Here is a 25,532-nt window from a genome sequence, read left to right on the forward strand (position 1 = left end):
AGTGAACATACAGGGCCTTCCGGTTAAGATTCAGTCTCTCCATGTATAACACCGAGACTAGGCCTATGGACATTCTTGTTATTTTCCTACAGGGCAGATTTTTAGTCTCAGTTGCCTGAAAAAGAGAAGGCAATGGAATCTGATTCCCTTGTTCAAGAAGCTTCATTGGCTCCCAATTGCTTCTAGGATGGGATACAAACTTCTCTGTCATTTAAATTCCTTTCCAATTTGGTTCTTATCTATCTTTCCCTCATATGTACTCTATATTAGCTTTGCATATTTTGTTTGCATGTTGTTCCTGCCATTAGATCGTAAGCTTCTTGAGGACAGGTACTATCTTCTGCTTCATTTTATTTACCTAGCACTTAGTTCAGTGCCTGGCACATATGAAGTCATTAATAAATGTTTATTGACTAGTTCATTCAAACAGGCCTACTGGCATTCTATCCCCTTCCTCCCTGCTCTGTAGGAAGGGCAGAGAAATGCCAGGGATACAAATGGGCAATCTGAAATCTGACCATACACGAACCAGAAAAGACCACTAGGTCACAAGTCTGAAGTCCTGAGTTCTTTTTCCAGCTCCATCACTAACTAGCTGAAAGACTTTAGGTAGGTCATTTTATCCTCTGTTCCTCAATTTCCCCATCCATGCAATTGAAAGAATAACATCATCTGGTCACACAGATAAAAAAATGTCATTGCTACAAATCAGTGTTGGGACTTTCCCATTTGACAGATGCACCTTCAGTGGGGCACATGGGCACCGTGAACCAGTCCTAGAAATCAAGGGACAATATGTTGTTTAGTCATTCAGTTGTGGCTGACTCTTCATGACCTCTTAGAACACACTGTCCATGGTGTTTTCTTGGCAAAGATACTACTGTGGTTTGCCATTTCCTTCTCCAGTGGATTAAGTTAGAGTGATTTGCCCAGGGTCACACAGCTAGTAAGTATCTGAGGCCAGATTTGAACTCAAATCTTTCGTGACTCCAGGCCCAGTGCTCTATCCACTGAGCCATCTGGCTAGCCCCAAGGCTCAATAGGTGAACTCTTTGTCCTCTCAGGAGGGATTCACATATGCCAGAGAACTGTCACAAAATGGGGGTGAAGAGGTAAAACTCAAAGGTTGGGATTTATTCACTCTGTATCCCCTGGCTGACAGTGTCTAGATATATTCATAGGTAGGTATATTCATACATGCTTGTTGCTTAACTGATGAGGTGTTCCAAAATTCAAAGAAAGCAGGAAACCAAGGCATCCAGAGGATGGATTTAACTGGATGTTTTTAGAAAAGTTTGTGGGGGAGAGACCCAAAAACCCCACCACAACCAAGGAAGGAACGAGACTTTCCGAACTAGTAAAACTTTAATTAAGGAGAATTCCTCTCAGCACATTTTTTTTTTTTTTTTGCTATTAAATAAATAAAGCATTTAGTCAAAACCATCTCTAGTTACTATACAAAATACTGAAAAGCAAACATCAGGAAACATAGGTTGGGAGCGGGGGCGTAGAGGGAGATGGGATGGCGTGGATAGAAAGTTCCAAACTAAAGCCCCCTGCCACAGGAGCTAAACCCTGCCCGTGTCTGCAAGTGGGGCTGTGACAGTATTAATATTCATGGGACCTTTCACATGATTGTCCCATGACAGAGCTTGTCTTTTGGATCTGGGGATGGGGGTGGGGGCTGGTGGGAGGTTGAGGAGGTGTGGGGGGGAGAAGAGGCGAGGCAGGAAAATGAATTTCAAAGATTCGATCAAGCGAGAGAGCATATTCCAGGAGTCCACTTTCATTAGCGGGAACGCTGACAGGGGAGTTGGGAGTCAGCGATGAGATGCAAGCGCGGGCGTGATTGCCGCTGTTAGCGTCTCTGACAAGCTGCTCTTTGGGGGGACTTCAAGCAGCGCCTCTGCCGCCCCCCGCCCCCACCTGCCCCGCCCAGACTCCTCTCCCCGAAACACATTCAAGGGATGTTCTTGGCATTTTTAAAATTCCCCAATCCCTTTGGCCCTGTAATGATTTGTGATTTTAAAAGGATATTTGAAAAGAAAGAAACAAGGAAGAAAGTAACAGCGGCAGCTCCTGTCTGCTCCCCTTTGCCAAAAACCCTAATTGGCAATCCTCTGTAGCAGGGGGAGCTTCCCTCCGCCTCTCTGAGAACAATGGCATGACGCCGCTGACAGCTGGAATGTACATTCTGGTGTTTGCATGCTTCACAACACGAGTCACTTGAACACACCAGACTTCATTAACACAAGAATATAAATAAGCTTATTCCTTCTGCTCAACATGGAAATGCCTTTTCTCTTTCTAGTCCATAATTACATATGTGTGTGTACATTTATAATAGCCATATTATGTATGCATGTGTGCATGTATACACACAATCACACACACAGTGAAAAGACACAATATAAAGAGGGGGTCTGAGGCTCTTCCTAGAACAATTCTGGGGGCAACAAATGGAACCACCATGTACAGATAATTCTGCCTTCTGTATAATTATATGAGTTGGGGTATGTGTGTGGTGGGTGGTGAGGGGGAATAGTTGTTTGGAAACTGGAAAATCCATCTAAGCATCTGTAGACGAAGATGAGAAATCCCTAAATAAAACAGAATCAAGAACTGACAAGTTTGTAGATTGTTTTTTTCTCCTCTTTCTTTTTTCTTTTAAAGAAACTCCAATTACAGAGGGACAATGAAGATCCTGACAGACATGCAGATTCAGGACTAGGAACAAGGAAGGCTGTATGATGGTACAGTTTTGGAGTTCTCCCTGGTTAGTCCCCAAAGTGACCATTCTGATCCAAATGAGCATATGGGGAAAAGGCTCAGGTGCCCCCTCTAAGATAGATGGTGAAAAAAGGAGGGGATGCAAAAAGGAAATCCTCACTGACAAGTCTCTGAAAATGTTCCTTTGGAAAACCATTCCTGTTCTCCAGGAGCCCAGGAGAGTCACACATCCATATTCCATTCTCCTAGCTGTAGGATGCTGGGAACCCACTACAAAAAAAGGAAAGAAAAGAAAAGCCAAAACTGACCCCAGCATCCTCTAAAATATTCCACAGACCCCTCCCCCACTGCATGACAACCTGAAGCCTAAAGCACTCTCACTGGAGAGAATATGAAAAGGCAGGAGGTAAAACTCACACATACACACACATGAAAAGTTCAGTGTGTCCCTTTTCTCTTTCTTTCTGCCCAAGTCCCAGCCCTTACTAAGCAGCCAGACTGCAATCCTTCCTCTGGATTGGCCACCCAGGACCAGCATTCCACTCTGCCCAATGCTATCAGTACTCTCTGACCCTATTTCCCCAGCATATCTCTCCTTCAGATCTGCTTGATCCTAACCCTCTTAAAGAGAGAAATCAGGAGAGGAGAAAAGCATGGCATGCTTGGAAGGAGAAGGAACCTCCTCATTTGCTTTAAAAGAACAGAAACAAAGGCAGACCCCACCAGGGGGTAAAATTAAACCACATATCCCCAACCACAGCCACATACACATGAAAACCCATCTCCTGGGACAATAATTATATTTCAGAGAAGCAAATCACAGATTTCTACAACACAAGAAAATGTACCTGAGTGTGTATATTTATATAAATATATATAGAGACAAACTAGTATCTGTCTCTATAAATAGCTATATTTATATAATTATGTAGGTATGTACAATATATTTGCCAGCACTGTAAGGGGAAAGGGTTTTTAACATTCTCAGTCACAACAACAATTTCCGGAAAAGCCAACACACAACACCTGGGAACAGCCCCAGTTTTGTTGAAGGCAGGACTTAAAAAACAAACAAAAAAAACAACCCTGCGCTCGTGTTCCTGTGGTCACTCCCTTTTCCAGTGGTTTTCCAAGACAAGTGTAGTTTCAGAGACAGACTTTAGCTACATGAATGTACACGTACTTCCCTTAAGAGCAAAGAGGAGAGGAGAGAAGGGTGTTTCCTGATTTTTCCATCATAGAACAGTCAAGACTGCCTTCAGAAAAGAATCTGGGATTCAAATGAGTAGGTAGGTGTTAAGGGTAACTCCATTGACAAATACAGCTAACGTTCCCAGGGATAGGAAAACATGACACCAAATAGGCCACGTAACCAGAGTCCATCAAAATCCCCCCATAGCACATTACAATCAATTAAGGGACAAATAAAATCTAAGTAATACTAAGAGGTAGCAACAGTTTGTTGTCTCAGCAATTCTAAAGGTCTCTGGAAGCAGGACCAGGCAGTAATGTTTCCCCAGGAAAGGCTGGAATACAGGAGGGGAGGTGGAAGCCAAGGAACCATTGGATCATGGCAATGGCCATCCACCCCCTCCATCCCTGTGCTGGTCCCAGAAGCGTATTGATGACCATCTGCAGGGAGAGCCCAGTTCTGAAAGCCAGGGACTGCCTCCGCAATCCTCACAAGCCGCTACAAAAATTCACAAGTTGTTAATTAAGTAAGCTATGCAGTTTCCACAATATATAAATTAAGGTAAGTGTCTGTGTTTCCATATAATTTCTAAAATGGAGACTAATTGAATATTAGTGAAGTAACAACAACAATAAGAATAATTATGAATAAGAACGATAATGCCTTGGGAGTCAGACATCATGGGAGAGGGGTTCCTTCATATTGTGGTGGGGTTGGGGAGTTCTTTAGTGTGAGGGTGGGGGCAGGATGCTCTATGTCTGATAGAAATGGTGGTAATGGTGGTGATGTTCATGGTGATGGTGGTGTTCATGTCTCTGGACCATTTGCCCCACCTGGCCCTCATATAATACAACTGTGGGCAGGTCTCGCACATGTTCCTTCTCCACCACTGTGCTCCCAGGGGGCTGGAGGCTTTTGCACATCTGCTGACTTTCCTTGGCTCTCTGCTTGTGTTTCTTGTGCATTGGTGGGGCTGGGCCAAGGAGGTAGGGTGGGATGGGGCGGGTCGTTGGGGAAGCCAAGGGGATGGCAGGTCCCAGGATCGATTTGTTTCTTGCTCCCCTCCCCAGGTGGGCTGACCCCACATTTTTGCTCTGGGCTTTGGGGGACTTTACAAAGTGCTTGCTCAGATCCTGACCAACCCGGAGGCGTTGCTGGACTTCAGTGATCTTGGCATATGGAATGTCCATGAAGTGAAAGGGGCCAGGTTCTGCCCCCTGGGACTTCCTGTGGTGCACATGGATGGTTTCAGGTTCATGGGAGCGAGATCTAGTCTGGATGGGGACTCTCGTGGGCAGCTCAGGCTTCTGTGAAGGAGAGCCTAGGAAACAACAAGCAAAGTCAGCTCCTCTGATACCTCTGAGCACAAGTTCACAGCCCTGGATAGGAACAGACTTCACAGAAAGAGAATTTTATCATTTCTTCAACACTCCCCACACCCTGGAACAACAACACTAGAGCTAGAAGACCCTGCCTTATAACTGATCACAAGGCTGTTTTTCTCCCACCCCAAAATGTCATCTACTCCAATTGTCCTTTCTGGACTATCAGACTCAAACTGATGACTTCTCTGGTACTTATGCTAACCTTCCCACAGCCACTCTCTTTCTCATTCTCAAACTCAACTCCCATGCTCCCTTGCTGAATACTAGCTCCCAAAAATATAGGTAGCATTAATATCCACAAAGTAGGATGCCCTACAAACCACTTTTCCTGCCTTATTGAATACTGTTCCTTCTGTATCCTCTAGGCTCCAGTCAAACTGGACAATTCTCTGCTTTCTGAGCATGCTCTCTACCTTCTAACACAGCCTTGGCTCACACAGCCCCCTAAGCCTGGAATGCCTTTTCTTACCCACCCCCCTACTTCTTGACCAGCCAGATTCCTATCCATCCCTTCAAGCTCAACTCAAATGCTACTTCTTCCCTAAAGCCTTCTTTGATTTCCCTAGTCAGTGATAACCTTCCCCTGGTACCTCCCTTGGTCAGTAACTTTTCCAATGTGCTTCTCATGTGATGTTGAGCGTGATAGCTCTCTATTTCAGTGTCTTATCACTGTACTAAATTCTGTGCTCCATGAAGGCAGGACCTCATCCTATGTGAACTTTGCATTTCCCTAGTACAATGCCCTATACACAGTAGGCATGAGATAAATGCTTGTTGAATCCATTAAGAACTGGCAGGTTTTAAATGATACCAGAAGCCAACACAAGGGACTCAGAAGATCAGCTCCTTCACCTAGCCCAGGGAAGCTCATTTGGATGAATTCATTGAGCAGTGATCAAACTTGCCGCACCCTTGGGGGATTCCTTTACCTGGTCCAAACTTGGATGTGTAGTTTTCTATCCCTGCAAGATCTAAATAGTGGTTTCTTCTTTCAATGTTCTCATCAACACAATGGTGATAACGCCCAGATTGCTCCAAGTGGGCATCTCCATGGTACCTGGAAGGGAACAGAGGCATTTGAGCGACTATACAAATAAGTGTGTGGGGGAGGGGGAAGGGTTTACAGGAAATAGCAGGTAGGGAAAGAACCCAGGGTTGAGAGTCAGGATATCTGCACTGTAGCCCTGGCATGGTCACCCTTAAGCAGTGTAACTTTAGGGAGGTTACTTCATCTATCTGGGCATCAGTTTCCTTATCTGTGAAATGGGGTTAACAGCACCTCCTCTGCCTCCCTCATAGGGTCATTGTGAGGATTAAGTAGTGCCCAGAGATGTACCAAAGAGGGATTATCATTCAATTGCTTGAAGTGCAGTTTCAAAACCGTGCATCATAACCTCAGCAGCAGCAGTTGGGCCAGCCTGAGGGTAGGCATCAGGGTGATCAAGGCAGGAAGATGGGCAAGTTTTATTTACAGTGTACGTAGATTCCTCTGTCTTACATTTGAGGTCCTCCACAGTCTGGTTCCACTCTATCCAACCTCATTTTGGGGGAATTAGAGTAGAAAGGAACTTAGAAATTATCTACTGAACCACTTCATTTTACAGATGAGGAAACCAAGGCCAAAAGAGATAAAGTGACTTGTCCAAGATTATACAAGTTACTAAGTAACAGAACCAGGATTTGAACCCAATCCCTCTGACCCCAAATCGTGTACTTTTCCTACTATAGTACACAATCTCAATCTTCCTCCTTAACCAACCCTCCAATTTAGTCAGATCAGGCTTCTTGTTGTTCTCCAAAAATACTATTCACATCCCTCACCCCATGCCTTTGCTCATGCTATCTGATTGGATCCCTAATCCCCAGAATTCCCTTTCCCCAATCAAATCTCATTTCATCCTTCAAGGTCTTGCTTGTCCTGCCTCTTGCCTCATCAAGCCAGCCCACATCTATCTCTTCCTTCTCAACTCCTACAGCACATGTAGTCACGATTACCCAACATGGCATCTGCATAAAACTCTTTGTCTAATGCACAGTAAGAAACCAATAAGCAATTGCACAATTACTGACTTTACCTTCCTGAGCCTCAGTTCCCCTATTGAAAAAAAAAAAAGAACTATACTTCTAGTTCCAGATGATGCCATAACTGTCTCATGTGTTTTGTTTCTGTAACCAGACTGTATGCCCCTGAAGCACTTCGATCAATTTTCTTCCTTTTCAAGCTTTCTCCCAGAAGTAGGCATTCCCCAAATTCTTGCTGAGCAGCTGAAGCATTTGGAGGGCCCTCCCCCATGAGGTCCTCTCAAAAGAGCAGCCTCTGTCTTTGCCAGTCCCCAGTGAGGGTTTTCCCTACCTGAGGGGAGCACGTTGCTTCTTCTCCAAGCTCCTCAGCTCTTCATTGGCCTTGCTCTCTGTTCTGCGCCTCAAACTTGGTAGGTCTGTCACCCACACCCAGGGAAGCACAGAAAACATTCTCCAATGAGTGTCTTATTTTCGACCTATTTTATTTGATATCATAGCACTTCGTCCTCCATTTGTGCCCTCATTGTACTTTGTTTTGTGTTACATTTATCTGTATATGTCTGATCATTCTCTTCTAGATCTAAGTTCCTGTAGGGCAGGGGGACGTGTCACCCTTGGCTTTGTATTTCTCCCAATACTGTTTTGTGCTCTGCAAATACTTCTTAAGTGTTTCTGAAATCCAAAGTCAGCCATCTATGCTTTGGACCAGGCTTTTGCCCCAAGAGGCATTAAAAAAAAAAAGGTATTTGTGAATCACAACTCCCCAGGAATAAGGCTGCGGAAAACTAATAGGATAGTAGCTTAGGGCCCAGGGTAAAGTTGGTGTGGTTAAAAGGACTCTGGGAACCTCTCATCCAACATGATCTAAACACAAAACAACTATGGATACTCTTACTCCCTCTTATTGATTCCTTCTTCTACTCCTTGACTCTCTGGCCCAATATTCTATAATCTGGTCCCAGAATATATACCTTCTCTCCTTCCTGAGATAGATCTCATATTTTATCCAGGACCAAAATGTCATATTCCTTCCTGCCTTTGTTTTTGTCTTTTTGAAATAAAAGTCTTCCCATTTCCCACTCCATTGGTCCAAATTCTTCAAGGCCCAGCTCAAGTCTGACCCTCCAGGAAGACTTTGCCACTTAAATCTGAGAGTCAAGAATGTCTTTCCCCTCCTCATATGGCAACTGATTTCTGCAGTTCCTCTATGAAAAGATTCACCTGACATGCCCCCACTCCAACCCTCTCTGCAGGGGTAAGTCTCTCAAAAAGAAAGTGGGGGGGGGGTGTAAATTATTTTTACTGTTGTTATCTCCCCTTCCACAGCTTACCACTGATTTGCCCTGAATAATTCTTACCGGCATGATTGAGCAAAATACTTTTCCTCTTTTGACTCCCATCTGGGGCCACTGTGAGTTTCACCCGAAGAGTCTTGCTGGATGTAGGGGAATGGTTGACCGAGGAATCAACTACCTCATAGATGGTGTGGAGCAAGCTAGTGATATCCTGGATGGGAAATTCAAGAAAAATTCCACACTGGGTTTTAACCAAGTATTCTCATATATACTAAGAAAGTAAGAAAGAAGTAGAGGCAAAATTAATAGCCTGGTACTAATTAAGCTAAGTAGCTTAGTGGATAGAGTGCTGGGCTTGGAGTCAGAAAGATTCATCTTCCTGAGTTCAAATCTGGCCTCTACTTACTAGCTATGTGACCCTGGGCAAGTCACTTAACCCTGTTTGCCTCTAGTTTCCTAATCTGTAAAATGAGCTGGAGAAAAAAAAAGTACCTTTGCCAAGAAAACCTCAGTAAGTCAGACAGAGTCCAACATGACTGAAAAATAATTGAACAACAATTAATCAATAAGAATATTGCCAGAAGCCCTGGGTTCAAATCCTACCTTTGGTGCTTCCTAGCTATGTACTTTGGGTAAGTCATTTCTCTTTTCTGGCTTCTTCATCTGGAAAATACAGAAGCTGGACTAGAAGTCCTGTGATATTCCTTCTCCAGTTACTGATCTATGTTTCTGTGACTAATGGTCAGGTTCTAAAAACTATCTCCAAAGTTACTGCCAAGCACTGTGGGGACATCTAATAACAAAGTGGTAAGCTTCTTTCCTGCCTCTTCTTCTACTCCCACCATCCCTTCTCCTCAGAGCCAGGGTTAGCTCATTTTTATCCCACCTGTTCCCGGGTTACTGAGGTTACTGAGGCTGGACCAGTGACCCAGCTGCCCTAGAATGCTCACATTCTTGGGGATGTTCGTGAGAGATAAACCTGCACCGGAATGGGCTGCTTCTCTCCCGTAAAATTAGCCCTGCCAGTAAGCTTGTCAAGACAAGATTTGGGAGCCTAATCGGGCAACAAATGCTCCTCTTGCAGAAATGAATGGAAGATCTCAGTTCCATCGAAAAGAAAGAGAAGAGGCCATTTAGAGCTGAACAACATCAATGCATTTCTATTGCAATCTTGCCATTCCTATGCTGTAGTCCACCCTGTGACTCATGCCTGGAATGCACTCTCCCTGCCCCTACCTTTATGCCTCTTCATAGAATCTCAAAGTTGATAAGTACCTTAGGGACCAGTTAATCCGATCTGTATCTTCCAAAAGGATGTTGTTGAGTCATTTTTCAATCATGTCCGACTCTTCATGACCCCTTTGGGGTTTTCTTGGCAAAGATACTGGAGTGGTTTGCCATTTCCTTTTCCAGCTCATTTTTCATATGAGGAAACTGAGGCAAACAGGATTAAATGATTTGCCCAAGGTCACACAGCTAGTAAGAAAGGATCCAAAAAGTATATCCCCTACAATATACTCAACAGCTGTTCATCTATCCTTTGCTTAAAGACCTCAAGTGAGGGGAAACCCGCCATCCCTGGAGGCAGTGTAGTCCGCTTTAAGACAGCTCTAATGCTTGGGAATTTTTCCTTTACATGAGGTCTAATTTGTCTTTAACTTCTGCCCATTGTGTCTAATTCTATCTTCCAGGGCCAAACAAAATAAATTTGAATCCTCTTACAGAAGACAGCCCTTTAAATACTTGTAGACAAGTATCACGTCCCACACCTAAGTCTTCTCTTCCCCAGAATGAACATCCCCAGCTCCTTTAACCAATCCTCACTTGCATGAATTTATGGTCCTTTACCATCCTGGCTACCCTCTTCCGGACACACTCCTGATTATTGATATCTTTTCTCAACAAGATGCCCTAAAATATTGAGGTCTCTCTTCCTCTTCTTTCAAAACCCAGGTGTTCTCACCTTCATGAAGCTTTCCTGACTCCATCCAAATCAAAGGGATTTCTTTCACCTAAAACTTCTCCTCAGTGCTATAGTTGTTTAAATAAATATGTTTCTTTCCCTCTCCCATTAGACTCTAAATGTACATCTTTGTACTCCTGGGGCCCCAGCCAAAAGCCTTGCACATATTAGGTATTTATTAATGTTTATTGAATTTAATGTCCCTAAAAACACCATCCCTTGTGTTTTAATATAGGATTTACTAAATTTTCAAAGTGTTTTCACACCTTATATTATTTATTCCATATTTGTTATAAGTTTAAGATTATAAAATATGTTAATAAAGTACATGCAATTCTTTTCTCATCATCATCAAATGAACAAAAATTGTCTACTTCTTAATTTCAGATCAATTCCTTAATTAAATATAACAATTCAACATTACACTCACTTTCTCCTTTTGTTTCTTACTGCCCCTTTTCCTAAATGTGACTTTGTCCTTCCAGACTGTTCTTCTCCTCTGTCCTTTTTATATATTTCAGCATTTCCCTCTTTCCTTCTTACCCTTTTTTTTAATAAGTTCCCATAAATTTTCCTTTGAGATCAAAGCTTGCTTACTCTCTTTCCCACAATCTTGGGGAAAAACTCAAATACTCCTGTGAAGTAGGTATTATTACTTGATTTTACAGATGAGGAAAATTAGATACAATTAAGTAACTTTCCCAAGGTCATACAGCATAAGATTAGATTAAATTAGAACCTAGACCCCAGACAACACGTCTTAGGCCTTTTTCATTAGAGGAGGCCACTGCTCATGAAAAGATCAGTAGATCTGAAGTCTGATGACCTGTGCCGAAATGAAGGAGCACCCTATTTACTACCCGTGTGACCTTCAGCGAGTCGCTTTCCCCTTTTTTAAAAACCCATTTTCCTCATCTATAAAATGAAGGGATTCGACTAGAAGGCCTCTGAAGTACCTTAAAGATTTAGATTCTATGTTCACTACTTTGTTGGTGGGGACAACTATTAAAGGCACATTTTGCACTACTGCACTACTGAACCAAGTGCTTTTTATATTTAACACATAATAAGCCAATATAAAACTGTGCATACCCTTTGATCTAGCAACACCCATTACTAGTTCTGTGTCTAAAAGATATCTTTTCTAAAAAAGGAAAAGGACTGACATGTACCAAAAATATTCATAGTAGCTCTTTTTGTGGTAGCAAAGAATTTGAAATTGAGGGAGTGTCCATCAATTGGGGAATGGCTGAACAAGTTGTGGTATATGCTTATAATGGAATACTATTGTGCCATAAGAAATGACAAGCAGGATGATTTCTGAAAAACCTGGAAAGTCTTATATGAACTCATGCTAAGTAAAGTAAGCAAAACCAGAAGAGCATTGTACACAGTAATAACAACATTGTACAATGATCAATGTGAATGACTTAGCTATTCTCAGCAATACAATGATCTAAGACAATCATGAAGGACTCATGATGAAAAATGCTCTCTAACCTCCAGGGAAAAAACTGATGGTGTCTGAATGCAGATCCAAACATACTATTTTTCACTTTATTTTTTTTTTGACCTGTGCCTCCTTTCACAACATGATTAATATGTAAATATGTTTTGCATGATTGCACATGTATAAACTATATCAAATTGCTAACCATCTCAGAGAGGGAGGAGGAAAGAGAGAGAAGGAGAGAATTTGGAACTCAAAATTTTAGAAAATGAATGTTAAAAATTGTTTTACATGTAATTGGGGGAAAAGTAAAATATTATTACAAGAAAAAAACAATAAACCCAGTGGAATATTTGGTATTATTTATACCAGGGGTGGGCAAACTATGGCCTACAGCTAATACCTATTTCTACATAGTCCACAAGCTACCATTCTTAGCTTGTAGGCTCCCAAATTTGATAGTTTGCTGTCCCTGTCCCCTACTCTATACTTTTCCATCAGTTGAATAATTAGAAAGATGTGATCTCCTGTGGAATATCAATTGCAAGAGCTTACTAATTCCCTTGTGAAATTCATTGAAGATGGTCTTAATGTACATGTGCAGATTAGAGATGTCAAACACAGCCTAATCCTACCCAAGACTGTACCCAAACCACATTAAAATGCAATTGGGAAATATTTAGCAAAATAAATAGAAATATGATAGAACAAAGGTAATATGAATTTGTGATTTTCTAAATCAATATGTGGTCCACATGTATCCTTATGTGTAGTTTAGTGATCCCTCTTTCCATTTGAGTTTGAAATCACTAGTATAGACTATTCTCATTAAAAATATTACATAGATAAAAAAATTGATTTTATGTTTACTTAGGCACTATTTATCAGAAGTTGAGTGAGAGGACAAATTCGGTAATCCCAATTAGAGAATGAAGTCCACATGATGGACCAAGAGAAACTCTTCTAACCTGGAGATTCAGCACTGACTAGAAGCCTTGATCTGAAATTTGACTGAAGCAGAAAAGTGTGAGCCTTTCTCTTCCCACACAGAGGAATGTGTGTGGGGACAGCCAAAAAGCATGGAGGGAAACTGTATATTTATAACCAGATTTGAGGAGTGGATTTAGGGCTAAAAATAGATGAAGGGAAACGCCAGCCCCAGTTCTCCCCTGACACTAATCCTCCACCCTCCTTCTCTTCAGTAGAAAAAGGAAACAATCTTTCTCCAAGTCCACTCTGAAAGATGCTTCTTTTTTTAACCCTTTCTTTTTTCTTATTTTTTTAAAATCACCTAGAATATTTTTTAAGAGCTTATAGTTAGAACCAGAAAGCAACATCAGTTGGTAGGTTTCCCTAGGGTCTGCTCAGAAAAAGAATAAAAAGAAAAATCTTCCAGTGCTGAAATGTTGAAAAGTGGAACTTTTCACATTCTAAACCAGCAACAGGGAGAAAGATGGAGAGGAGAATAGCAGTCTTTCAGACAAAATGGACAGTGGGGGGGACAGAATGCTCTCCAAGAAGTAGGGTCACTTTCTAAACCTTTGGCACAAACACTCAAGACACATCAGCTCAATTATCTGGAATTTAAAGTCCAATGGCAAACCTCCCTGTGAAGATAATTATGGCACAGCTGTCAGTTCTCAAAACGGGCTGTCAGAGAAAGCAGGTCCCTCTTTCTGTGAAATAATAATCCTTTATATTAGTAGTGTTTTATATTTTCAAAATGTATTTACATCTATCATCCCACCGGATTCTCATGACAACCCTCTGGGTAGGCAGACAGGCCAAGGACTATCATTCCTATTTTAAAGAAAGAAACAGAGTCACTGAGAGGTTAAGTGACTTGTCAAGGTCATTTACAGTAAGACTTACAGGATCTGTGACTTCATTGACATGGGAACTCTCCCTCCATCAGTGTAGGTCAAAACTCCTTTCTGACTTAGTAGATAGCCTTCATGAGTTACTATGGCTGAGAAGGAGACTTTTCTTCTTGTCTTAGTAGACAGACTTCATGAGTTGCTCTCGGTGAATAAATTCATTACCCTGTGTTCAACAGGGTGATGACCTTCTCTGAACCTAGCTAAGGATGCACTTGGACGAATATTCTAATAATCCAATGGATCCAGGATCTCATCAGGTACCACTTCCAACAATGAAGATTGCAATTGCATCTGTGTCTGCTCATGGGGTTCACATCACTAGCAAATGGTGGAACTGAAACTAGAACCAGGTCTTTCTGCTTCCTAACTTAATCACTCTTTTTAGTGAACTATTTTCTCTCCTCCATTAAATTGTGAGCTCCTTAAGATCAGGAACTGGTTTGCCCTTCTCGGTATCCCTAGCATAGTGCTAGGCACATAGTAGGCACTTGAAAAATGCTAGTTGATTGGTTATTTTAAGCATGAACCATTTATTCAGGTGGGTAAAACTAAGGAAAATTAACAGGAATGTAAAAGTGTTTTAGAGATGCTGAGTACTTTGCTTCAGAACAAATTATCCCCCATCCTCCAAGGTGCCATGGCAAAGGGTTAGCTGTTGAGTGGTGAAAGGTCAATCAATAAATCAAAATGGACTCAAAGAGGTACCAATATTAAAGTTGGATGACATTCAGAATGACTTTGAGGATCTCATTTATTCAATCAATATGAGTCCTAAGTCTGGACTTGCTCACCTCACTAAACCATGGAGCTTTCCCTAAGAGGATGTGGTTATTACAAATCTATAAATATAGTCAAATTAAACACTTGGTGACCCAAAAAGCCTCAGGTTGTGCATATATAGTTGTCCATTTATAGCTGTGTGTGTGTTTGTGCGTATATAAATGGATACAGAGATGATATGGTCTTTGTGGTGTTTCAGGGGAAGCTCTCAGGGTTGAGAAGAGACCAGCCTATACTCAGAACAGCTCACTAGTCCTCCCTGGAGAAAGGCCCAGGGCTTCCCCTTCAAGGCACTCCCATGATTTGAGTGCTTGGATTTTAGCTATCATTCAAACATCTCTAAAGGACAAAGCTGAGAGCATACATGGAAAGAGCACTGGATTTGGAGTCAGAAGAGTAGAATTCGGATACTGGCTTTGCCTATGTTACCTGGGCAAATCATGTAAGCTCTGTGGACCTCAATTTCCCCCTCTGAAAATTGAAGAGATTGAACAAGATGAACTCTAAGGTCCCTTCCAGCTCCGAATCTTATGATCTTTTAGGGAATAGGTTTGAAGCCATGGTAGTTCCTCTATATCGAGGCACATTAGGGATAAAAACTGAAAGCCACCCAGAAATTCAGACATGATCATCACTACTTGACTCTAATTAACACCATCTACAATACTGGTATAATGGCAAAGGTTCTGGACTTAAATCAGGAGACCACTGTTCTATGCATGCATGTGTCCCTTACTAGCTATGTAGATGAGTCATAGAACTTCTCTTAGCTTTAGTTTTCCTCAATTTGATAAACAATTACTGAGCATTCACAATGAATTGCACTTATCCAAACACAGAAAGGATTCTTGAGTTCTCCAGAGCAGTGGTGTCAAACTCAAATAAAAACAGAGGGAGCATTAATCTGTATGTAAGGATTTTTGTGGGTTGCATATTAACCTGGCTTTAAAATGTCATATTATCTGTTTTGTTGTCTTTTTATTTATTTCTTAAAATATTTCCCAATTGCATTTTAATCTATTTCAGACTGCACATGAGTGTTGGGGACCACATGTGGACTACAGGCTGCATGTTTGATAACTCTGCTCAAGAACACCAAGGCTGGGTGCTAATTGCAGTTAAATTTGGGGGCGGGGGCTTATTGCCAGAAAGTTGGCTGCCAGGTGACAAACATTTTTGGCCACAACTCATAAAAATTGTCTGCTAAGGTAAGCTGCCATATGCATTAATGCAATATTAATCTGCAGTTTATATAGATCCCTAAAATATTAAAGAAGCTAGGACTAATAGTCTTAACTCTTGAGTAGTCTAGAAAGATTACTGCTTCTAGGCCTTCCTAAGATTCCAATAAAGTACCTTTCTCCCATATACCAAACCCTATTCCTGTCAAGAGAATTGGAAATTCAGAGTGGGAGTTCTGGGAGCAGAGAGACAAGCTATAGGAAGGGGTGGCTCCATAGAAAGTATTGCTTTGATTCACAGAGGTGACAGGGAAGATCTAGGGGCAAACAGAGCGTGACGTCCCCTCTTACCTCTCGAGTGACTTTGCCGTTATTATCAAAGTCATATAGTGTGAAGGTCCATTCTTGCCGGTTGTCTTCCTCTACGGAAACATCACACTGTAATTCCTGAAAGAAAGACAGAAAGTGGTTCCACAGCCCTGTGCCATGTGAGGCTCCAAGGATAGAAGCTGGGATGGTGGAGACATCACCATTTTTCCCTTAATTAGAACTTTGCCCATCATTTCTGCTACAATGAAACCTTTGGTTTCAACTTCCAAAAAGTTATTTTTAAAAGAGAAAAACAGAAAAAAATTGGGGATATTTAACTAGAAACTGGGGATGATCAGTCTGGGAAATATTAATAATAATAATAACTTACATTTATATAGTGCTTTGAAATTTACAAAGCACTTTGTATACCTCAAGGAGAGGTAGCAGAACACAACAGCTATAGGCAACTAGCCTGAGAACCAAGAAAACCTGGGTTTACTCATTACTCTTCTGACACATATTGACTGGGTCACCTTGGGATGCTACTTACTCTCTTGGGGCTGTAGGAAATTCATTAAGACTATAAATTACAGAGAAAATGCCAACCTGCCTGCATTAGTAAGGAAGTGTTTCCTCTCTCAGAACTCTATATAGCAATAACATTACAAGTCCAATCCCTATTCCTACTCTTTAAAATACCTTATCTCACTTGATCCTCACAATACTATGAGGTAGATGCTGTTATTAGCCCCATTTTACAGAGAGGATACTGGAATTAGAGAATTTCAATGATTTGCCAAGGTCACCTAACTATTAAATAGCTGAAGTGGGATTTGAACATAGATCTTCTTGAAAGCAAGGTCCATGAGATAATAGGAGACTGTGGGGGGGGGGGGAGAGAGTTGTGTAGGAGAGGGGCATAGGATGATATGGATGATATCCCAAAAGTCTCAGTCCTCTGCAAGACTTTTGAAACACCCTGTATTTAGAGATCATCCATCATTTTATAAATTAGGAAACAGATCTGTGTCTTCACATATCTGAGAAGCTACCATGTGGAAAAAAGGATCTAACTTATCCTGTGTGGCACTGAGGCAGAACGAAGACTGAAGTTTCAGAGAGGAAGGTTTGGGCTCAATGTGTAGAATGAAGAAATGTCTGACAATGGAGGCAGTCTAACAATGGAATGGGCTATCTTGTCTTAGAGTGAGTTCTCCATTACTAGATGTTTCATGTAGCAGTTGGATCCTGCTAGGGATTTGTAGGAGGAGATCCCTATGCTAGGTGGGATGTTAGACCAGATGACCACAGAGGTCCCTTCTATTCATATCATATAAAAATGAAAAAAAAAAAAAGCAAAACAAAAGAAGCTCTTAAGTTTCCTACTATCTTAAAAGCTCCATGAGGACAAGGACCATGCCTTGTTCAGTTTTGTATCTTCGTGATAACCTAATGCACAGGTTTGTTGAATGAATGAGAGAAAACATGAATGAATGGCTACAGTTACATGAATAGAAACCACTCTATGTCTGTCTCCTTCTTCCCACTGGCTTCCCTCCTCCACCCCAAATGAAACCCCAAACCTTTGTCACCCCAGCTCTCTCCATGCACAGCAGAGTCAACAGACAAAACTCCCCAACAGAGGGTAAAATAAACAGCTTCAAACAGCTTCTGAGAGAATGTGCAAGAGAAAGCAGACTCTCGAATACCTGGCTTCTCCTGCTGACTTGAAACCAATTCCCTACAGCAGTTAGCGGTCCCCCCCATCCCATGCTGAGTTCAAAGGCAGCTTTTCCTCAGTTGTAACAAGCCCATCTGATAACTGCCAAGTGTCCCAGCTCTGTTCCCAGATGCATCGTTTCATGTTACACAACACGCTCTGTGCATACACACACCTCTAAGAGAGACCCCCGCCCATTCCTCTCTCCTCACCCCAAACATACACACTTGCCATTTGCTTCTTCCTTTATACCTCATCGTAAAGTGAATCCATTTACCTGTTTTGCCAGCCCCTCTGAGCCTGTGTTGAGGATGCTTTGATGTGAGGGAGCAGAAAGAAGGAGTATGGGAGCAGAGTATCAACTTATCTGTGCTTGATTTCTCACCACATGTTAAGAGCCCACATGCCCCAGCCAGCTGAACAAGCGTTCCCTTTCCCAGTGACCATATACTATGCCTGGTGAATAATATGGTAGCCTGCAGAGGCAGGCTGGCTAACTTTGGTGAGGGATACTGGCTGCTCCTTGACAATAGGCATAGTCCAATGAGCTCCAAATAGACTGAGCCAAACAGGGAGAAGGGAAAGGAAGAGATGGGAGCATTTATATAGCACCTACTGTGTGCCAGGCACTGTGCTACATGCTTTACAAATATTATCTCATTTGATTAACCAGATGACACCCCTCCTCCCCATGTCCCAGTTAGCAGCATCTAAAATCCTTGTTCAATGTACAAGACTTGACAATTGATTGGAGGGTGAGGGGAGAGGCAGTGAAGGAGACAGAGGAACCAAGGATGTAGAAGATATAGAAAGATTTAGAAGGTACCTCTAGCTCCATTATTCTTAGCACTCACCCAAACCAGGACTCAGGGCTCAAGGAGCACCATGGTGCAGTAAAGAGAGTGCTAAATTTGGAGTCAGAGAGTTCAAATCTTGGCTCTGTCCCTTACTACCTCTGGGAACTTGGGCAAGTCACTTAATTGCTTAGTTTCCTCAAATGCAAAATGAGAGGGTTAGACCAAATGACCTTGAAGTTTCCTTATATCTCTACAGCTATGAAGCTGTCACCTGTACAGCCATTAAAAAATTAAAGTGTGGTCATTTCCTCTGGCATCCAAGAGAGATAAAACACCAAGGATCCTACTTCCAGTTACCCTCCATTAAGTCTCATATCATCCACAAGCTCAAAGGAAATTAGGTAGTACTTAAATCAGATAGTCTGCAAGAAGCAGGATTTATATTAGTATCAAATTAACTGATGACAATGGAAAAGAAAAAGTGTTGATTTCTATTTTCTTTTTCTTGCAGGAGTCAATCTGCCAAGATGATAAAAACTCATCTCCACTTAAAATAAAATCAATGTAATAATATATAATTGATTTTCTTGAAAAGTCAAGCTTTTCAGGGGCAGCTAGGTGGTGCAGTGGATAGAGTGGACCAGCCCTGAAGTCAGAAGGATGTGAGTTCAAATCTGGCCTCAGACCAAACACTTAACACTTACTAGCTGTGTGACCCTGGGCAAGTCATTTAACCCCAATTGCCTAAAAAAAAAAAAGAAAAGAAAAGTCAAGCTTTTCCCAAGAATTGTTTATTCTTATTTTTCATTATCTTATTTCAAAGAATCACAGAATTTCTGAACTGAAAGAGATCTCAAAGATCATGAAATTCCATCCCTTCCTTTCCAAATGAGAACAAACTGAAACTTGGAGATGAGCAGAGATTGCCCAATGTGACAGAGTAGCACAGCCAAGATTGGACTCCAAATACCTCCAAATCCAAGCCTTTGGACTCCAAATCCAGTACTCTTTCCATGGCATCACATGAATATTAAGTCTTTGTGATTTATTATGGGCAAAATACCTGACCACCCTCATAAAGAGTTTGTACAAACTCAGTCAGGCTGCTCCTTAGGTAACATAAGAGTCCTCCACTGGGCCCAAACAAGAAACCTTTCCAACTAAACAGAACTTGGCAGAGCTTACTTGGCTGTCAAAGCCCTTAAGAAGCTAAAGTTGTTCCTATACTATGATGAGGCATTGGAAAGTAGCTATGGTCACCCCATTTTTGCAGAAGAAGAAACTGAGAACAAAAGAGATTACTTGCCTATGGTCACACAATGAGCCAGTAGGACAATCAAGGTTAGAACCCAGATCTCTTGACCTCTTATGCTATCTTTTGCTCACTATACCACACAAATAAGTATCTCTGTGTTCAGTTGGTCAGTAAGGAGTTTGTATCTTTCCTTAGAAGCTACTGAAGGTTCTTGAAAAAGGGAGTGACATCATCAGACCTGTGCTTTAGGAAGATGAATTTGGCAGCAGTGCAGAATAAGGACTAGAAAGGAGGGAGTCTGGGAGCAGGGAGACCAATTAGGAAACTAAAGAAAGAAATGTGGTAATGGCCTGAATCAAAGGAGTGGCCTTATAAGTGGAGAAAAAGGGACAGATTAGAGAAATATGAAGACAAAATGGACACAACTTGGCAACTGATTGGATATGAAGGATTGGGATAAAATGGAGGGAGGAGTAGAAGATTATTTCAAGGTTCAAATCCTGGATAACTAGAAGAATAGTGGCACTCTCAATAGAAATATAATTTGGAGGAGTTAGAAGGTAGAATTCTGTTTTAGACAAGTTGAGTTTTAGATGCCTAAGAGACACAGAGGCGGAGCTGTCCAGCACACAGCTGGCCATATAGGACTGGAGTTCAGGAAAGGGATTTGGATTATACATTGAAACATAGGAGCCACCTGTATAAAAACAATAATAGTTAATGGGTCTCCCATCTTAAGCAAAGGATGGATAACCATTTGTGGATGGGTTGCAGAAAGGGATTCTTGTTCAGGTATAGTTTGAACCAGATAAATTCTATGGTCCTTTCCAATGCTATGATTTTGTGCCTTCCGCCTAATAGGGCCTCTTCTAGTATTTATCTAATCAGGAAACACCTTGGGCAAAAATCGGTGTTCAATGGCAGCTAGAGCCAAGAGTAAACAGTGTAAGAAGTTAGATTTTTTTCACTTGGGGGGCTTAAACCATGTTAGAAAGTTCACACAAACTAATGAAAGGCCTCTAGTAACTTGGCAGAAGGGGAATGAGGAACCAATTTAAAGGGGTATCAGCATAGGTAACAGCCCTGGTTTCTCTAATGGTTTGGATTGGCAAGAGTTCCCCTCTTTCTTTTTCTCTCTCTCTCTCTCTCTTTTTTTTGCTTTTTGGTGAGGCAATTGGGGTTAAGTGACTAGCCCAGGGTCATATAGCTAGTAAGCGTCAAGTGTCTGAGGCCAGATTTGAACTCGGGTCCTCCTGACTCCAAGGTCAGAGCTCTAACCACTGTGACGCCTAGCTGCCCTAAGAGTTCCCCTCTTTCACAATCATGTCAAAGTATGAATAAGGAGGTTTTTGGTTTTTGCTTCCACCCACCAGGGGCCAGAGCTTAAACCTCAGCCCAATACCCAGGGAAGAGGAAACTTACTTCAAATTTCAGCTGTTTCTTGGAGCTGGGGCAAGATTCACTGTCTTTCTCAGCCTTCTTTTCATCTCCACTCCCTGGTCCATCTGTCTTCTCAGGAGGCAAAGACACTGCAAAGGCATTGGTAAGAGAGAAAAGTTGACAAGGAGACTCTCAGAAGATTTGGGTATATGGCAAAAACCATACACCGACTGGTGACTAAGAGGGGAGCTGGATTCTGCAAATTCACAGTCCTTGACTAGCTAATCATGCCAAAAATGCTGGACACTGATTCCTGCCCAAGTGCTGGAATTTTCCTGTCTCTAACTCTCATTTTACAACAAATTCATAAGATCATAGTATTTTTAGGTATAAAGGGCCTTAAAGATCAATCAGTCCAACACTCTCATTTTGCAAAGGAAAAAGCCCAGCCTAGAAAAATGAAGTTAACTAGTCTAAGGCTACATATACTCTGAGATCCAGTGATGCTGACCTCCTTGCAGTTCTTCTAACGAGACACTCCATCTTCCAACTCTGGGCATTTTCTTGGGCTGTCTCCCATGCCTGGAATGTTCTCCCTCCTCATCTTTGCCTTCTGGCTTCCCTGGCTTCCTTCAAGTCCCAGCTAAAATTATACCTTCTACAGGAAGCCTTTCCTGATCCCCCTTAATTCCAACACCTTCCCTCTGTTAATTATTTCCAATTTTCCTATAAATAACTTGTTTGTACATAGTTACTTGCATATTCTGTCCCCTGCTTGATTGTAACTTCCTCAAGGGACTGTCTTTTACCTTTCTTTGTATCCCAGGGCTTAATAAATGCTTATAGACTTATTGACAGTTAGTAAGTTGCAGAGCCAGGTCCATAGCTTTTCATATTATACCTTGAAGTGATTTCTCTGAGCTTCAGGAAGCTCACCTCTACCTTAGTGAAGATGAACTTATAAAAATGCCTCTGTCATTCCCATTTTGCTTAGAAAATTGATATCTCCCAGTATCTCATAGCCAAAAGAATTTAGCTTTTAATAGCCCATTTCCCTATATTGTTTCCAACCACCCTCTGGTGTTTTTTAACAGACTTGATTTGGAGTGGATCTCTTAAATATAGTAAGATTTTTGTTGTTTGTCCTTCACTCTCGAAGAGGATGGATGACCTCAGGAGAGTGATGTCTCAACTTGCAAGTGAATTGGATTTTAGTAAGGCAGGGCTATGCAAAGTCATAAGCCTCACTCTCCTCCAGAATCATTTGAGTCCAGTGGTAAGACTACTGGGGATGGCCTCAGATACAGTGGGAGACCTTGGCCTTTTTAAGCTAAGGTCTTTCCCAGGTATCAGTTTGTCTGGGGCAACATCCATTCAGTAAAAGAGGGGACTCAAAGGAGGGAGGGAAGGAAGAGAGGGAGAGTAGTCTTCATAGCCCAGAGGCAACAGGAAATAGCCCACTTTCAACTGCCTAAGGCCTGCAAAAAAGGGCACTTTGCAAAATACACAGCCTCCTCATGCATCTATGTATAATTCATATCCATGAGAGAGGGCAGGGACTCACAGAGTTCAACAGTGTTAGGGGAAAGTGTGGGCGCATATGAACACAGACACACACAACACACAATGCATGTCTTGAGTGAGCTGGAGGACTCCATGCCAGAAGAGCCCTGTCATTGATTCGCCCTTCACCCAGGGCACTTTCTGTCCTTTCTGCTAAAAATCACCCTTTTCCTCTGTGCGTAGATAGTTCCTTTTAAAACCTAATGGGAGGAGGGGTGGGAGGGCCAGATGACCTCATATTGATGTCATTATACATATGACCAGTCCAAATGAGGTCACAGGAGGGCACCAAAGCTTTCTCCCACAATCACGTGTCTCAGATGCCACACCATTCTTTTATCTGCTCTACTCCAAAATCACAGTGGCTACATAAGATTTTAGTTTCCAGCACATCTAAAATGTTACCCATTATAGCACACTGTGCCAAATATTTTTATTCCTGTTATCTGATTTTCCTTAATCTTTGTACTTTCCCTTTCAGACCAGTCTTAGAATATTTATTTTCATGTTGCCTCTCCCACTAGACTGTGAGCTCCTTGAAAGTAGAAACTGTCTTTTGCCTTTTTTTGTATCCCCTAGCACTTAGCATAGTGCCTGGAACATAATAGATAGAGCCTTAATAAGTGCTTATTATGATTTAATATTATTTATATGTTAATATGCAACATTGTAATAATAAAACTGACCATCTGTCTCATCTACAAGCAATAATGCTACATTACATTTGAAAAATGCTTAATGGTGTTTTGTTTTGTTTGGTTTTTCAAAATGGCATCTCATTTCACAATCTCAACAAGACAGACATAATTATCCCCATTTCACAGATAAGGAAACTGAGTGCAAAGAAGTAGCAAGTGAACTGGCACACAATAAGTTAGTAGCCACACCAGTATTAAAACTCCAGTCTTCTGACTCCAGTCCTAGATCCCACTACACCCTTCTGCCTCTCTTGATCAAGTTGACTCTTCCCATGGGGAGAAAATCCAAGGCACTAGAAAGAGTAATATGGGTGATGGTGGTCAATGACAACAACTTTGAGAGTCAGCTAACACATGGGAAGACGTCCAAGACCCTCAAGAAATGAGGCAGCTAGACAAAAGGAAATCAGGCAGTATTACTTTTGCATTAGTTCCACCAAAGTACTACAAACAAGGCTGGACATAGAAAGCTTTAGAACATTGAGCAATCAATGGTTCTATCTAAACTTCCCCAAGGTTGGAAGGCAGGGAGTTACCACACCCATGAATGGGCACTGCTTCTGAGCTTGCAGATGGGTTCTTCAGCATGGAGTGACACAGGTGGAAAGGGACATGGCTAAAATCTACAAAATCACACCCAGAATGGAGAGAGTGAAGGCCGGCTTGCTTGCCAAGCCCACAATCATTAGTAATAGGGAGAACTTTCTTGAGTTAGTTTTAGGGCAAGTAAAATTAATCAGAGAGATGGCACAGATGTCAAAAGACAAAGAAGTTCAAGAATGATTTTGGTGAATTTGTGGATCATGGGAATATGAGGCTTAGAGCTGAAAGGGACATTAGAGATAAACTAACCAAACTCTTCATGTTTCAGATTAGGAAACTGAGACTTCAAGAGGCTCAATGTCTAAGTTCTATTAGTAAGCCACATGAGATTGACCATACCTGTGTGACTTGCCAAAGGTCACAAAGGCATGACCCATATCACATGGGTTACTAAGGGAAGTTCAATAGGTCTGAGGAACTAGACAATGTCAGACTGCCTAGATTAGCCACATATGCACAATTTTGTCATGATGATGGTGGTGGTGATAATGATGATTCATATCTAGATAGAACTTTTAGATTAAAAATTGTTCTCCTCACAATAACCCTGTGAGAAACAAAAAAGACACAGGCTCAGAAAGTAAAATAAGTCTCATGGTCACAAAGAGAGAAAGATAAAACAGGATTTTAGGTTTTGAAGGGATTTTATATATCAGCTAATCCTACTCCCTCATTTTATAGATTAGGAAATTGAAGCCTTAGGAGGGGAAATAACCTGCCCAAGATCTCAACAAGAGTCAGGAGCCAAGCTTTCTGACCCTGATAAGTGCCTTCTTTTCCATACCACTCTGCCTTCTTGGAACTGAACTGGTATTTCTATCCTGGTTTCCTGTCTCCAAGCTAGTACTCTTTTCATTATATATCTGGAGTGTCCATAAAGACTGGGGCCAAATGGGTACCCCACAGGGCTGCCCACAATGACTGGAATATCCACTTACTTTTTTTTTTTTTTTTTACAAAATAGAGAGTGATGCTATCTGTCAACAAGCATTTATAAATGCTTGGTGTGCCAAGCATTCATAAATGGTACTATGTAACAGGTGCTGTGCTAAGTACTAAAGATATAAAAAAAAGGCCAACACAGTCCCTGCCCTCAAGTTGGTCATGTTCTAATGGGAGAGACATTACACAAACAACTCTGTACATGCAAGACATATACAGGGAGAGAGAGAGAGAGAGAGAGAGAAAGAGAGAGAGAGAGAGAGAAAGTAAACTAGATTATCTCAGAGGAAAGGTACTGTTTGTACAATGGAAAGAATGATGTAAATTCCTTTCATGGATTCCCATACCAAGCAGAGACCACCTTCTGCAGCAGGTATCAAGATA

The 25,532-nt window shown here is 41.7% G+C and overlaps 1 protein-coding gene across 2 annotated transcripts in view; it reads right to left on the reverse strand.

The window, feature by feature from the left end:
• Nucleotides 1–1,356: 1,356 nt before the first annotated feature.
• Nucleotides 1,357–25,532, reverse strand: part of NKD1 (NKD1, WNT signaling pathway inhibitor) — a 118,782-nt gene continuing 94,606 nt past the window's right edge. For both annotated transcript variants that reach the window (XM_027869260.1, XM_027869259.1), the window contains 6 exons: nucleotides 21,385–21,491; nucleotides 16,230–16,325; nucleotides 8,688–8,835; nucleotides 7,661–7,745; nucleotides 6,237–6,364; nucleotides 1,357–5,243 (listed from right to left, as the gene is read on the reverse strand). In XM_027869260.1, the coding sequence (XP_027725061.1) occupies nucleotides 4,675–5,243; nucleotides 6,237–6,364; nucleotides 7,661–7,745; nucleotides 8,688–8,835; nucleotides 16,230–16,325; nucleotides 21,385–21,491 (1,133 nt within the window). In that variant the 3' untranslated portion in view covers nucleotides 1,357–4,674. The remainder of the gene's footprint in view (nucleotides 5,244–6,236; nucleotides 6,365–7,660; nucleotides 7,746–8,687; nucleotides 8,836–16,229; nucleotides 16,326–21,384; nucleotides 21,492–25,532) is intronic.

This window comes from Vombatus ursinus, unplaced genomic scaffold (genome assembly GCF_900497805.2).
Source record: "Vombatus ursinus unplaced genomic scaffold, bare-nosed wombat genome assembly UNPS02014793.1, whole genome shotgun sequence".
NCBI lineage: Eukaryota > Metazoa > Chordata > Mammalia > Diprotodontia > Vombatidae > Vombatus > Vombatus ursinus.